The 16,897-nt window shown below is 33.3% G+C and overlaps 1 protein-coding gene across 1 annotated transcript in view; it reads left to right on the top strand.

Annotated features, from left to right (window-relative positions):
- Positions 1-16,897, top strand: part of CDH18 (cadherin 18) — a gene marked incomplete at both ends in the record, with an annotated part of 349,009 nt that overhangs the window by 218,652 nt on the left and 113,460 nt on the right. Inside the window, one exon of the mRNA XM_082651620.1 lies at positions 15,492-15,679. Within this exon, the coding sequence (XP_082507746.1) occupies positions 15,492-15,679 (188 nt within the window). The remainder of the gene's footprint in view (positions 1-15,491; positions 15,680-16,897) is intronic.

Raw genomic sequence — 16,897 nt, 5'->3', positions numbered from 1 at the left:
TTTGGGGTTCATTTCTCTGAGGTTTCTTCTTTGTACCTTTATTCTCATTTCAGCTACTGTGCCTGTCCTTTAACCCCAACCTCTGTTTCACAAAGTATGTAATTTGGTCTCTTTTCCATAGCAGAGCATATTAAAAAAAATGCCCTGAGTCGTTGAGAATGTAAAACTCATCTTGTTATGCTTCCTTTCCCTCAAGGACCATACCTCATCCAAGCCTCGCTGCATTGAATTCTCTCCAATGGCAGTCATTTTATGTATATTGTGCAGCTTGTATAGTTCTATTTGATGGGAGAGTTAGTCAGATATATACAATTCCATCAGGTCCAGGATGGAAAGACCTCTCCATTTGTTTAAGTTGAAATATCATGGAAGATACTTAAATAAATAGTATATCAATTTGATATTTAACCTGGCTAAATTGAAAGTATACATTTTGAAAGAGAGCTGGAATTCTCTAATTAATGATAAAACAGGCAAGTTATTGGTCTATTGTAAATAGTTTTTCATTCAACCTTATTAAAGACAAAATATATTTATCTATGTTATGAGACAGTATATAAAGACAATTGAAAAAATTATTTTATTTTATATTCATTCTATTAAACAAGATACATACACCTGAAGAGAATATTCTTTCAGACAAGATAACAGCTATAAATAAATAAGTTTGTGGAATTCTTTTAAGGTTGGATATTTTGGAATAATTTGAAATTGCCTGTTTAGAAACTAACTGGTCATAACACATCAATCATTTTATGATTTGTTTTAACCTATTTGGCTGTATGCTATGACAGAGTTGTAGACTGATTTTTTTTCTTTACTTATTCTGTTTTGTATAGATATGTGTTTTTATGGACATGGGCATATATTTCTTAGAAATGATTTGATTGTTACTAGTTAGTCTTTACAAATCAATTTCTAATTCTTCATAGAATGCTGAAAAAAGTAAGAATGATTTTCAGTTGGGATTTATAAGTTTACAGTTTTTTCAGTTTTTTATGAGTCATGTTTATGATTAAAAGTGAGAGAGTGTTAAAAAGTGGCCCATTGTATCATTACTTTGAAGAAAATAAATTTGTACAGGAGAATCAGCTTTGCAATGCTGCCTGTTGACAAATGATAACATAGAATGTAGGTTAAGCAATTTTAAAGGTATTATTCCCAATTACGGTGAATATTCTGATATAGGACAATTGTCCTTTTAATGTGTGGCATTTGAATAGCTGTAGAATTAGTCTTTTATTTTATTCATGTATTAAAAACATTACAGGCAGAGCTTAACGTAATGCTTAATGATTAGTATCCAATACAAGTGTCTTAGATTCAGGGAAATCCCAGATTCCTTGTGTGTCTTTTTTTTTAATTTGAAAGTAGCATTTCCAATGTATACTATATCTGCATAAAACAATTTAATGTAGAGATTTTGAAACTCTCTGGTTAACCCTATGATGTCAGACATCCTGGATAAATCATATTACAGTATCTTAACCACTTACGTGTCAATCAACTTTCTCCCAGAATCATAAATAAATATGTATCTTGTGTAAAGGTGGTCACTTTCCCAAGTAAATCTTATTCATGTAATAAAAATATTAACTAGTCAGAATAAATGTAATGATCAGTTGATTACAGTTCTTATAGGCTAGGGCATAGGGTTAATCTTAGGAAATGACTTATTTGCTCACCTGGTAAAGCTACTGAAGGAAAGGTACGAGGTCTTTTTAAAATCAATTAGAATCAAGACTATCCTGGGAAAAAAGTATATTAAAAGGGACAAGCTTCAGGCTTCCCTGGTGGCGCAGCGGTTGAGAGTCCACCTGCCGATGCAGGGGACACGGGTTCGTGCCCCGGTCCGGGAAAATCCCACATGCCGCGGAACGGCTAGACCCGTGAGCCATGGCCGCTGAGCCTGCGCGTCCGGAGCCTGTGCTCCGCAACGGGAGAGGCCACAACAGTGAGAGGCCCGTGTACCGCAAAAAAAAAAAAAAAAAAAAAAAAAAGGGACAAGCTTCAATGAACCAAATTCTCTTTTATTATTCCCATGAAGTCTTCCTTTCTTAAATGTACTTCAGCTAATCATTAACATTTTATGATGGAGTCTAAGAAATTATTGGAAAAGGATCACATATGAAATTATGGAATATTCAGAAAAAATATGAAATAATATCTGTATCTCTATGTCACATAAAATTATGTAGTCTTAACACCAAAATAGGTAACATTAGCACTATTTAGAGGTATCTTTAAAACTTGCTAATGAGGTAGAATATCACTTAGAAATTATTCACGTATATTCAAACTAAGGGGAAAAAAAGACACTACTAATGTACTATAAACAATTTGATACCTAAAATTCAATAATACACATTGCACCACCTCATAGCTCAACAAGTCTAAGCTTCACATCCAGGCATTTAAATCATAAATGTTCCAGTATATTTACCTTTTCCAGATAAGGAGAAATTCTATCTTAAAATAATTTAAGGCATCAAAAATGCTATAGACTCTGTAGTAGACATTTGGTGTAACAGAAGTTTCATTCATAGAAAAAATTCTCTCTACACACTTACTAATTTTTTTCCATGGAAAATATAGTTGCCAAGAGTGAACCAACCTTCATGATATTTACAAAAAAAGAAATGTAGGTGTATACATAATCAACATTTTGACAACAACTCAACAATATTAAAAAGGAGCTTAAATTTAGAGGAATGAGGAAAAACAAGTTGAAGACTTGTTTGATATGACAAGTCTAGTCTCTATAAGCTGGCACCAGCTATAGAACTCAGAGGCTTCTTCTTTCCAATATAGCCACCTCTTCAGCTAGGGAGCTTCCCCTCTTGCATATTTGCCCAGGTGCTGAAGTGCTCTCTGTCTCCTGACCTTGTAAATATAGAGAACATTATAGGAGTGGGAGTTCCTTTCTACGGGAGCTCTGTTGTAGAGTTCTGTGAAGCCTAAATGTCATACTCTGGACAAATAAGAGATTAGGGAATTATGTGCATTCTGATACTGATGTAATTATGTTTTCCTTCAATAAATTTTAATTTATATTTTCATGTGGTTGTAGTATTGTGAGTGAATCTGCACTTCAAGGGGGAAATTTGCAAGCTGATGTTGTGAGAGCCCAGAGAGAATATAAGGCAGGATGTAGGCACTGGGAGCTAGCATCTTAGCTTGTTAGCCCTGGAGAAAGGAGGAAGTATATAATTACAGGAATTTAGTAGAGATGTTACTAGAGTTAGGTGTCTGGTATGAAACCAGGGCTTGCTCTGAAATGAAAAATGGAAAAACTGTACTTATCAATCAACAGAAGATGCAACGTAGACATTGACATTAGGGGAATAGATTAGACACAGCTGAATACAGAGTAAGTAAACTGGAAGATATGTTTGAAGAAAAATAGCCAGAATGCATCTGAGAAGCTGAAGATGAGATAGAGAGAGAGAGAGAGAGAGAGAGAGAGAGAGAAATATGTACCAAAGGAAAAAAGCTTCAATGTACAATCATAGGACTTTCATATGAAGACACCAAAGAAAATGGTGAGACAGTGTTCAAAACACAAAAACAAAAAAGTAGACTAAGAGTTTTCAAGAATAAATACAGACATGAAACCTTAGATAAATAATTATTAGAAGCTCCAAACAGAGTGGAAAAATACTATCACCTAGATTTGTTATGGTGAAGTTTAGAATTCCAAAACCAAAGAGAAAACCATTTAACTCACTATGAACTTATTATCAACAAAAGCAGAGTACAGATGACAATAGAGAATTGGGTTCAAAATTGATGAGAAGGGGGAAAAACTGTTACTCTAGTAATCTTTAGCACACTAAATTGCATTAAAAATGAAGATGATATAAAGATACATTAAAAAAAAAAGAATGAATTCACTGTTCAGAGAACCTCATTGGAAAACTACTTAAGATGTTTGTGTCAGAGGCTGCAATCATTATACAACATTCATTCTCATTTGTCTTCCTCAGAGAATTCTGTTTGGAATAGTATTTTACTGACTTCTCATCCTCAAATACTTGGTGTCTCTCTTACCTCCCCTGGTAGATTTAATTGTTCTCTCCCTGTCTCTGCCATGCTTTCCAGTGATTAGAAGATATTTTCCCATTGAATTTAGGATTCACCAGTTAATTTGACCAAGACACCAACAGCAATAAATTATGTGGATTTGTGTTTGAAGAAGAAAAAGTATGAAGTAATGCTTATAGGATGCTAGAAGTTGACTGTGTTTTTCTTTGATAAATATTTTCCTAGGATAATTTGGAAGGCAGAAAATGTACCTAATGAAGCTATGGCTTTAGGAGAAGAGATATTAAGAGGGAGTGTCTATAATATGAGTTGATTTTTATTAGCTGTATTTGATAAGATACTACAAGAAAGAGGTCAGCTCAGAAAAAAAAAAATCATGTATTTTCTAAAGAGAAGAGGAGGAAACTAGAAATTTCATGACTTTTAGGGCTAAAAATGCAAATGTAAAGGGTTCAACAAATAAATTAGCCTTAGAGACTTAAGGACAGAAACACTTTTAATGATTGCAGACAATAATTTCTGAATTGCTATGAGCCACTGACATATTTTCCCTTTTAAACAGGGTGTTTATTTCAACAACTTTGTCCTTATTCATCCCCAGTTATATATTGAAGTTTTGGTGGGCAAATAATGTGTCCTAATTCAGTGGTCTCTGGAACAAGAAAAGCCACATTGTATATGATTATATCAAAAGGTCTTGAAATCAAGACTGGTGCCATGTTTTAAAGAGATTTGGGGGTGTCAGGGAGCAAGTAAGTGGATTTTACCTCTAAGGGGCACATAGTTATTTTAGTCTAGAGAGTGGACAGTGAACGGATTGTATTATTTGTTCACAATTATTTCTTTCCCTCCCTTATCATGCTTTCCTGTAGGTGGCATATATGTCCTTGCTACTTTAACTGTGCTTTGCCAATGACTTTGTTTTGCTAACAGAATATTAGAAGACATGCCATAAACCACTTTAAATGCCTTTAAGTGGTTTCATTCTGTGTTCCTAATCTTTCCTTCCCAATGACTGCCTTTTCAGCTCATATTCTGAAATGAAAATTCACTTGGAATTGAGCCTAACCTAGTAGTTGTAGCTTAGTCATAGTTCTTATATAATGCAAGATAGAATTAAATATTTGTTGTAAGCTACTGAGATATTTTGGCGATTAATCAACACAGAAATGGCTGATTAATAAACATGCTATATCTGTCATATTTAGCATTATCACAGCATAATATACTGTATAGTTTTGTCATATATCTTGCCCATTTTCTTTCTCATGAGAATGTACACTCCGTAAGGATGAGGATTTTTGTGTTTTGCTTATTGTATACTTAGTACCTGAAATTATGCTGGCACAGATAAGTAACATTTACTGAATGAGTCAATAATCTAGACTGATCCAAAACTTCATGTGGAAGAGTGCATATTCATAAATAATCAAGAACTCTTAAGGGAAAATAATGGAGGAGGGGCTGATAAAACAGATATCAACATCCATTTGGTTTGGAAAACAGATCTAGTGGACTTTGTGGAGTCCTTAGGAAGCTGTGTAATATAAACTTCAGGACTTGGTATAGGTCCAAATTGGAGTTACAGATTAAAATACATTAGGAAATGAAAGGCACTGGCACCACAGGTCATCCTTGTAAAAAGTAGATAAATTGACATAATAAAGGTTTACCAAATTGATTAAAGACATAGGCTATTTATGCTTTTAAAGAAAATGAGATTATCTTATGGTACTAGAAGAGGGGAAGATTAGAAAAAACAAGGACATTAAACATAAAATGATCAATCAATATTACTACATAAACGTCAAATTTCTTTAAGCCAAAGATATAAACAGGGAAAAGACAAATTAAAAAAAAATAAAAACATAACAGTCATAATAATAATTACATATCATTAATGAGATTCGAAGGTTTTAATAAAAACTTTTGTATTACAAAACCAGAAAAGTTAGGAACATTACCGCAATAAAAGAGAAAATAATCTTACAGATATCCAGAGATCTGAGGATAAGCCAACTATAGGCAATGAATTTTCTTTTTAGAAAACTAATTATCATTTTTAATATAATTGAAACAAAAATAGTTTCAGTATAATAGGTAAAGAAATCTTGTAAGTTTCTGATATAGATACATTGTTGTTCAAATATTTAAGAAAAAAAAAAAAACAGGCACCCTGATGATGTGTAAAAGGAGATGTAGGAAATAAATTAGGAGTTCTAGAAAATTGAAAACGCTTAATTAAGATCAGTCTTGAAAGCAGTAAAACTCGAAAGAACCAATAATAATATAAAAGTGATATAAAAATTAGGGAAAAGAGAAAAATCTTGATACAATAAGCCCAATAGTATTTTATACGTAGGAGAGGACAGAGAGAAAAATTATGAATGTAAATAGCCCTTCAAAAACAAAAACAACAAAAAATAAACGTTTTGAAAGAAAACTTTCATGACTAGGAAAAAAGAGACTCAGAACTCAGATTAAAGCATCTCAACATATTTTAATATAAAAACACCACCAGAGCTAAACACATCCTGGTGATATTTGTTTATTATAAAGACCAAAATATATCTCAAAATTATGGATGCAGGAAAAAAGCTTACCTAACAGCATTAAGTCAGCTGGTTTATTGTAGTTTTCTCCTCCGCCAAACTATATCCCATCTCCTCACAATATATAGTGGTGCAAATGTGGACACTGTAGTTGGTTTGGGGGGAGGTTTTTTTTTAATATAAATTTATTTACTTATTTATTTTTGGCTGATTAGGTCTTCGTTACTGCATGCAGGCTTTCTCTAGTTGCAGTGAGCGGGGGCTACTCTTTGTTACAGTGTGCGGGCTTCTCATTGCAGTGTCTTCTCGTTGCAGAGCACAGGCTCTAGGTGCACAGGCTTCAGTAGTTGTGGCACGCGGGCTCAGTAGTTGTGGCTCACGGGCTTAGTTGCTCCGCAGCATTTGGGATCTTCCTCAATGAGGGATCGAACCTGTGTCCCCTGCATTGGGAGACGGATTCTTAACCACTGCACCACCAGGGAAGTCCTTAGGGGTGTTTTTATATTGCCATTTTACAAGTCATTACCTACTTCAACCATCAACCAAACAAAAAACTTGCTTTGCCATGAAGGATTTTTTTTCAGTGACTCTTTACTGCTACACAATTCCGCTAGAATACCCTTCCACAGTTGATGACTGTCATAACAATAACCAGGGCTGTTCTGTTGTAGCTTGTGTATATGACAACCAAATTATTTACCATGAGTGTACTGGGGCAGCATAATTATTAAATATGATTGTGTTTTACAAAAGCAGAGATACGGGTTAAGGAATGTAATGACTGTTTTACTTACTAAATAATGTGAAACATAAATTTCTGTATTTTTAAAAACATGTTAAATGATTTGGGTTTTTATTTTTTTAATCCATAACCTATTCTCTGAGATATTGTTTTAAAATCAATTCCTTTGTTTTATCAACTAGATCTTTGATTATATCTATGACATTATGAGATTTTAAAATAAATAAATATGTTTTAGCTTTGAAATATATATATTTCACATATATAGTTATATGCATCACAAGTTTTCTCTAGTAAACACTCCAAGAAAAGGAAACTGGGAAAAAACCAAAAATCTCTCCCCTTAATTTTAACATGGAGAATTAAGAATTAAGTCTCTTGTTTTAAATTTGTGTTTGTCCTTATGGACCTAATTATAAAATTTATTTCTGGGAAACGAATACATGATCTCTCTCTCTCTCTCAAGCTAATATATAAATGGTGATACTATGAAACACACAGTCAAGTAATGTGTTGTGTGTATGTATACCATATGTTTATGTGTGTGTGCTTATATGTGTCTGTGTGAAATAAAAATTTCAATGTGAAAAAAAAACTCAATTTTTTTTTTGTTTTTTTTTGTTTTTTTTAGTCTTCCTTTTTCATTTTGAAAATTGGATAACACTCCGACAATATATAACCTTTTTTTGAGCTCAGAGTACTCTAAGGATTTTTTGGCAACTATAGAAATGCTGATTAGACTGCACTGTAAAATTATCCAAGATAGTGTCTTTTTTTTTTTTTTCCCAGAGAGAACAATTACTGAGTAAAAATAACATGGAAAGGCACAAGATCATTTACCATGTATACTAAGATGCTATGAGTTATGACCTTTGTTAATCTTATTTAGATAAGAGTGCATTGTTTTCTAAATAATAAACTGACTCTTTCTATGTGATTGAATTATATCATGAATAGCAAGGCAAAACTTTAGACTATTAGTCAAAGATTTCTAAATACATTTTGAACCATATCTTTTAAAATTTCTCCCAAGTGTTTCTCCTATAGGGAATGTCAGTTTTCATAAAATAACAGGTAAACAAAAGTTTGTGTATTATAATTATTATTCAAAGATGATAATACCTAGTTATTTATGGACTATTGACACTCAGTTGTCAGAATTCTTAAAGGTGATTCTACATGTTATATGTCTTCAGGATTGATAGTTGCATATTGTTTTGTTTTTTGTTTTGTTAGAATTAGTGTTTAGAGTAAGTTTTGTCTGATATCTTTTGTTATTTTAGGATAATTTTATATATTTCCTCCCATGGTTAATCATATTATCCTAAAAATGTGATGGAACATAAAGGTATTATATTTAGGATTAAAGTTTCAAAGGTACATGTGAATATTTATGTTAAACACAAATACTAATAAAATATTTGAGCATTAAATGCACACTGGGCTCTTTAGAATATGCTTTCTACTCTAAAAAAAAACCCGGGTCCCAAAGACCTTTGTTTCCTTGAAATTATTTAATTCCTAGTAACTATTTTTATATACTTAGTGATCTTTATTGTCAGAGACATCCAATGCTCATTGAGTTCATCTCAATTTATCATAATATCTCTGTTTTTTCTAATTTCTTCTGTTAGTAATCTTATAATTATCTCACTAGAATATCATATACACACACAGACATACACATTCAGTAGTTTTATTTTCCAAATTGCTGGTATTTTTTATCTTATTAGACAGGCTCTTTATTCATTCTTTTTATTCATTTGCCTATCAATGGACACTCATGTTTCCATATCTTGGCCATTGAGAATAATGCTGTAATGAACATGAGAATACAGACATCTCTTTGAGATCATAATTTGAATTCTTTTGGGTATATACCCTGAAGTGGGATTTCTGGATCATATTGTAGTTCTATTTTTAATCTTCTGAGGGACCTCCATACTGTTTTACATAGTTGCTACACCATTTTACATTCCTACCAACAGTGTACAAGGATTCCAATTTCTCCACAACCTTGCCAACACTTTTTATCTTTTGTTCTTTGACAATAGCCAGCCTAACAGGTATGAGGTGGTCTCTCACTATAGTGTTAATTTGTGTTTCCCTGATAATTAATGATGTTGAGCATCTTTTCATATACCTGTTGGCTATATGTATGTCTTCTCTGGAGATATGTCTGCTCAAATACTTTGCCCATTTTTAAATTTGGGTTATTCATTGTCTTTGTTTTGTTTTGCTATTGACTTGTAGGAGTTACTTATGTATTTTGGAAATTAAGCCCTTATCAGATATATGGTTTGCAAATATTTTCATGCGTCCTATATGTTGCCTTTTAATTCTGTTGATTGTCTCCTTCGCTGTGCAGAAGATTTTTTTAGTTTGATGTAGTCCCACTAATCTACTCTTGCTTTTATTTTCTATGCTTTGTGTCATATTCAAGAAATTTTTGCCAAGACCAGTGTCAAGAAGGTTTTTCCCCATGTTTTCTTATAGGAATTTTACATTTTCAGGTTTTACATCTAAGTTTTTAACTCATTTTAAGTGGATTTTTGTGTATAGTAACCTAGGTATCCAATTTCATTTTTTGCATGCATGTATCTACTTTTCCCATTATTATTTGGTGAAAAAACTCAGTTCCCCATATTCTTACTCTTGGCACCCTCATGAGAGACCAATTGACCTTATATGCATGGGTTTAATTCTGAACTCTCTGTCTTGTTTTATTGGTCTATATGTCTATATTTATGCCAGTACCATACTGTTTAATTACTGTAGCTTTGTAATATATTTTGAAATCAGGAAGTATAAAGCCTTCAGTTTTGTTCTTTTTTCTCATGATTGTTTTATATATGTTGGGTATTTTGTAGTTTCATAAAAAATTTAAGATAATAGTTTTCTATTTCTGTGAAAAAGTACCATTGGAATTGTGATTAGACTAGCATAGCATTAAATTTGTAGATTTCTTTGGGTAGTATGGACATTTTGACAATATTAAGCCTAGCCTTATAATCCTTGAGTACAGGATGTCTTTCCATTATTCATGTCTCCTTTAATTTATTTTGTTTTATCAATGTTTTGTAGTTTTCAGTACACAGTGATTTTATCTCCTTAAGTTTATTCGTAAGTATTTTATTATTTTCAATGCTACTGTAAATAGGATTGTTTTCTGAATTTCCTTTATGGATTGTTCATCATTAGTGTATAGGAACACAACTGATTTTTGTGTGTTGATTTTGCAAACTGCCAATTTTACTGAATCTGTTTCTTCATTCTAACAGGGTTTTTATTTGTTTATTTGGTTTTGTTTTTGTCTTATGGAGTCTCTAGGATTTTCTACCTATAAGGTCATGTCATCTGCAAACAGAGATAATTCTACTTCTTCCTTTCTCTTTGTATTCCTTTTACTTTTTCTTCCTTATTTATTCGGCTAGAACTTCCAGTACAATGTTGAATAGAAGTAGGTGAGAATGGGCTCCTTATCTTCTTCTGGATCTTTGAAGAAAACTTTTTATTTTTTTTAACATTGAGTGATATTAGCTCCGAGCTTTTCATATATGCTTTTATAATTTTGAGGTATCTCCCTTCTATACCTAGTTTGTTTTGGTATATATTCAATAATAATGGAATATTATTCAACCCTGAAAAAGAATAGAATTCTACTATATGTGACATGCATGAGCCTGGAGAACATTATTCTAAGTAAAACAAGTCAGTCACAGAAGGACAAGTACTGTATGATTCCACTTATATGAGGTTTCCAAAATAGTCAAACTTGCAGAAGCATATAATTCAGTAGTGGTTGTAAAGAGCTAAGAGAATAGAGGAAATGGGGAGCTGTTGTTCAATGGTTGTAAAAATTCAGTTATGCTAGAAGATTAAATTCTAGAGCCCTGCTGTACCACATAGTGACTATACTTAACAATGTAGTGTTGTGCACATCCAAATATGTTAATAAGGTTGATCTCACATTAAATATTTTTTACCACAAAAAACAAAATAAAACAAAAACATGCAAAGAAACTTTGGAAAGCATTGATGTATTTATCACCTTGATTTTGGTGATGATATTGCCAGTGTTTGCATTTGTCCAAACTCATGAAATTGTACACATTAAATATATACAATTCTTTGTATATCAAGTGTACCTCAATAAAGCTATCTAAAAAAAGAGACTCACTGTAGTTATTCTCCTGGAATTTAGAGTAATTTTAAGTATCTGGCTATTCATTCAGTCCTTGGACATTCTGCAGAAATATACTAAACCTCTCTTGATTTATAAATAAATATTATCTATCAGCTATTTTGTAGTGATTAGTAGACATTTCATTTTGAATACTTTGGTATTATACATTTTAATAGTTTGAATCAGTTTGGGCATTTTATAGTCTTCATTATACACTTTTTAGGATATCCACTATACTTAGAATTATCCTTCTGAGTTGTATAATAGCATCTTAAATTCATGTCTAATTATTATTTCTAAAATATAATCCTCTTTTATAAGGCTTTTTTTTTAGAGGAGTTTTAGATTTACAACAAAATTGGGAAGGAGATGCAGAGGTTCCCCATGTATCTTCTGCCCCTGCACTTAAATAGCATCCCTCATTGTCAACATCAATCACCAAAATTGTACTTTTTGTTTGACCAAGGATGAACTTATATTTACACATAATAATCACCTAAAGTCCATAGTTTAACTTAGGGTTTACTCTTGGTATTATATATTTTATGGGTTTGGACAAATGTATAATGTAGAATGACCACCATTATAGTATCACAAAGAATATTTTCACTGTCTTGAACATCCTCTTTGTTCTGCCTATTCATCTCTCCCCACCCCACCCCTGGAAACCACTGATATTTTTATTGGCTCCATAGTTTGTTTGTTTTTTTTTTCCAGAATGTCATATAATTGGAATCATAGAGTATGTAACCTTTTCAGATTGGCCTCTTTCATTTAGTAATGTGCACTTATTGTTTCTCCATGTCTTTACATGCCTTGGTAGCTCATTTCTTTTTCTTTTTAACAATAATGTTTCCTTGTGTAGATGTGCCACAGTTTATTTATCTATTCACCAACTGATGAACATCTTGGTGGCTTCCAAGTTTTGGCCGTGATAAATAAAGCTGCTATAATAGTCTTGTGTAGGTTTTTATGTCAAAAGAAATTTTCAGCTCCTTTGGGTAAAAAACAAGGAGCGTGATTACTGGATGGTATGGTATCCTCTAGGAGGATGAGCTGAGAATTTGAATATGACAAGTGGTTCATCTTGAGCACTGGCCGTAACAGCAATAATTTATTTCTTTATAAAATAAGATGTGGAGATAAAAAGACATTTAAATACATTATTCCAAGAATAAATGTTTATCATGATTTTTGTTTGTTTGTTTGGATTTTTGTTTTGTTATGGCTTTGGTTTTAATTTCCCCAAACATTATGCAAAGTGAACAGGATGACAAGAACTAAAATGGTCCTTTGTATTTTGCAAATCACTGACAACTACAGTGCAGTTGTATATGGATTATCTATTGCTGTATTGCAAATCAATCCAATTTAGCAGCTTAAAACAACCAATATTTATTATCTCACTATTTCTGGAGATCAGGAATCTAGGTTTGACTTAGCTGGAGGCCTCAGGTTCAGGTTCATGAGATCCCAGTGAAGGCAGCAGCACAGGTTATGGTCTTATTCAAAGACTTGCCTAGGGGGAGGCAGCGATGGTTTTTGCTTCCAGCTCACTAACACAATTGTTGTCAGTTTTCAGTCACTTGTCATATGGTCCACTAGGTAGGGCTTCAATACAACCTGGTAGCTGGATTCCCCCAGGGGAACAATCTAAGGGAAAGTGAGAAAGAGTACCCATGATAGAAGCCATGGTCCTTTCATAACCTAATCTTGAAAGTGACACCTCATTAATTTTGCTATGTTCAATTTATTAGAAGTGAGTCACTATACCTACCCAACATTTGAGGAAAAGGAATTACTTAAGGGTATGAATATCAAAAAGTAGGAAACATCAGGGGCCACCTCAGAGACTGCATACTAAAGGTTTTTCACAGTTTACAATTCATAAATTCTCAACTATATGGAAAGTGTATAAAATGTTAAAGTACTAATCTTAATATACTCCATTTTGTCTAATGGGGCAAGGGGAAACGTTACTATACTTGTAATACTTGGTGTATCAACAAGTATCAATTCTTCCTTTGCACTTGATCTTCTTCTTCCAGGGACACTCTTCCTCTTGTAAGACTCTACCAAAATGTTTTCTGGGCCATGAATTTTTATGACCCACTGGTACAGGTTTTTGCAACTTTCTTTGTGAAAACAATGTGCTTTGTAATACTACTATCATAATAGTTCTCTGATTTACTTATTTATCTCTGTGTGCTGACTTTTTTCTTGTTTTTTTACAAGTGTCATCGTCCTAGTTTTAGCTAGTTGAAAGTCCTTTGTGAGGCTTACTGAATTATGGGAAGTTATATAGTTTAGCTGGAATTTATAGACTTTAGAAACCAGGAACTTGACTTCCTAGACTACCTCAAAAAGTTTTAGGTGACATGTTCTAATTTATTTTGCAACATTTCTATATATTTTTTCATCAGAACAGTGTTCTATTTTGTATGTAACTGCCTAGGAACATCATAATATTTTTAAGGATTCTAAAAATTATTATGGCCCTTAGATTAGTTATTTCAACATGAATTTTGGAAATATGGCCATTGTCAGAAGTCCCTTTTAGTGTTTCATAGCCTTGCCATCAAAAAGGGACTGACAGGGCTTCCCTGGTGGCGCAGTGGTTGAGAGTCCGCCTACCGATGCAGGGGACACGGGTTCATGCCCCGGTCCGGGAGGATCCCACATGACGTGGAGCGGCTGGGCCCGTGAGTCATGGCCGCTGAGCCTGCGCGTCCGGAGCCTGTGCTCCGCAACGGGAGAGGCCACAACAGTGAGAGGCCCGCGTACCGCAAAAAATAAAAAAATAAAAAAGAGAGTCAAATTTTAGGGCTTCCCTGATGGTGCAGTGGTTGGGAGTCCGCCTGCCGATGCGAGGCACATGGGTTCGTGCCCTGCTCCGGGAGGATCCCACGTGCTGCGGAGTGGCTGGGCCCGTGGGCCATGGCTGCTGAGCCTGCACGTCCGGAGCCTGTGCTCCGCAACGGGAGAGGCCACAGCAGTGAGAGGCCCGCGTACCACAAAAAAAAAAAAAAGGGACTGACGTTCTTTCCTAGTTCCAGTTTGAATATTTCGGGGAGCATACTCTTTTTGTGAATCAGCTGCCTATCCTTTTACCCTTCAACTGTGAAGGGCAAGGTGGAGTCCTGTGAAAACGTGGGTTTCATGCTCTTCCCAGGTCAATTAGCTTTGTCAGGAGGGATAGAGCCTTTAGCAATATGACAGATCCTGATAAAAGCACGTGATTCAGCTCAGAGGATCATGTGTTTCACAGAAGAAGGTGCTCTACCCATGAAATGTTTTGTTGGTGAGGGCTGTTGAACTAAAAAATAACATTTGAAGTCAAGTAGTGTAAATACATTTATAGAAGAGGACTGGGAAATATCTCTATTGAATAATGAATAAACACAAACACACACACACACACACGTCGATGTTCAGTAGCAACATACAGCACTTCAAAACATACAATTGTACCTTTAGAAGCAAATTAGAATATTCCATACACTTACCAGGTGCACTAACCTAAAAAAACTTATCATAACACAACTAAACAATTATTACCTCAGAGAAATTATTTTTATAGATGTTTTATATTCACTTATCCATGTAGTCTAATTGTATTTATGTATAATGTTAAATCACCATTAATTTAATCATGGTTGAAAATCTTTATAAAATTACATTTTAATTAAAGATTTCTGTTATTTATATAGCTATTTGAGATTTGCTATATAAATAACTTGCTGTAATAGATATGATTCTAACTTGACAATAAAACAATTGATAACAACATGTCCATTATGCTTAATGTCTAATTCATAAGTGTCTATAGGGAAATGTGAACATTTGTGAAAGAGATATAAGCATAAATAGATGTATGGTCTAAATATTTTAATGTCTCTTTCTAATAAGATTATTATTTTATGAACATTATTATCATTAAATAAGTTTAATATGAAATATTTTTCAGAGCACTATCAGCTGTATGTTCCTGAGTCAGCCCAAGTTGGTTCAGCTGTTGGGAAAATCAAGGCGAATGATGCAGACACTGGTTCAAATGCAGACATGACATACTCCATCATTAATGGTGATGGTGTTGGGATATTCTCTATCTCCACTGACAAAGAGACCAGAGAAGGGATCCTTTCCTTAAAGAAGGTAAAAAATATATAAATATATACTGTTAGTGATTTAGGCATTTCATTCATTTTTCCACGAATGGAAATTTGGCAGAGGTATGAATAATGTATATTGTCATGTCATTAAAATGATCAAATATTTCCTCTTTAATATGTAATTACATTTTAATTATGATTATGTCTAACTGTTTAAATCCTCTCTTAAGAAATGTATTTTAGTAGCGTGGGAAGATTGGATATAGAATGCACTATGAATGTGTCGCCCCATCTTTGTTTTCAGATAACATATTTATCATGAATGCCTGTTCTATTAATGTCATTACTCTATGCTGTACTAAACAAAGTAGCATTAAGAGACCTTCTAACTAATGTAAAAAAAACTTCATCATGTTGGCTAACAATATTTAGGAGACGAGTTTGCTTGGATGGATCTTTTAGTGAAACCATTAACCTTCTTCCCCATTCTTTTTTATTCCTAAGAATTTGTCATTGGACTAAATCTATTGCTTTTTGCTTTTAAGAGACAATAATGCTCATGTCCTTGTAAAAATGAAGTGGAACACAGGCAATTAGCAAAGAAGGATTTAAATGTAATTCCTAATGCAGTATGTCTCAGTCTTTAAATGTTTAACAACTTCAGCTTGTAAATATACTAACATTTAGGTCCCTAGGCCCTTCCCTCCACATTTTGATTCAGAAAGGATGGAGTGGGGGTAAAGAATTGGCCTTTTTAACAAGTACTCCAGATGATTCTACTGTGTAATATGTTCAGAGCACAGGATGAGAAATTTTATTCTGATGTGCTACTGTAATATCGAAGTGAACCAATCAATCTATCTTTCAATCTATCAATCATCTATTTATCTATTTGAATCTAGCTATCGTTCATCTATCATCTAGCTATCTATCTAATCATCTATTTGTGTGTTTTGTATACACTTTTCACACTGTATAAAATCTCATTTATTCTTCTAATAATCACAGTTTTATATTGATTTAAAATTGAGGATTAATATGCCTTTTGTATGTTACAAAAGGGGCCTGCAAAGCAGAGCTTAAAGTGTGTAAATACTTAAGAAGTAGTCATCACTGGTCTATATAAAATATTGATTCTTCACCTAAAATATCTCATTTTCAACTTTCTGAGATTGTCAAACTTGGATCAAAAATATGTTAATAAAAATAGTCAACTTCCATGTCTTCATTTAACAAATATGTGAGCTTTGAGTGTCTCTTG

The sequence above is a fragment of the Grampus griseus genome, assembly GCF_964374135.1.
Source record: "Grampus griseus genome assembly, chromosome: 3".
Classification (NCBI taxonomy): domain Eukaryota; kingdom Metazoa; phylum Chordata; class Mammalia; order Artiodactyla; family Delphinidae; genus Grampus; species Grampus griseus.
The sequence above is the reverse complement of the archived record's forward strand: the minus strand, read 5'-3'. Positions and strand labels throughout refer to the sequence as shown.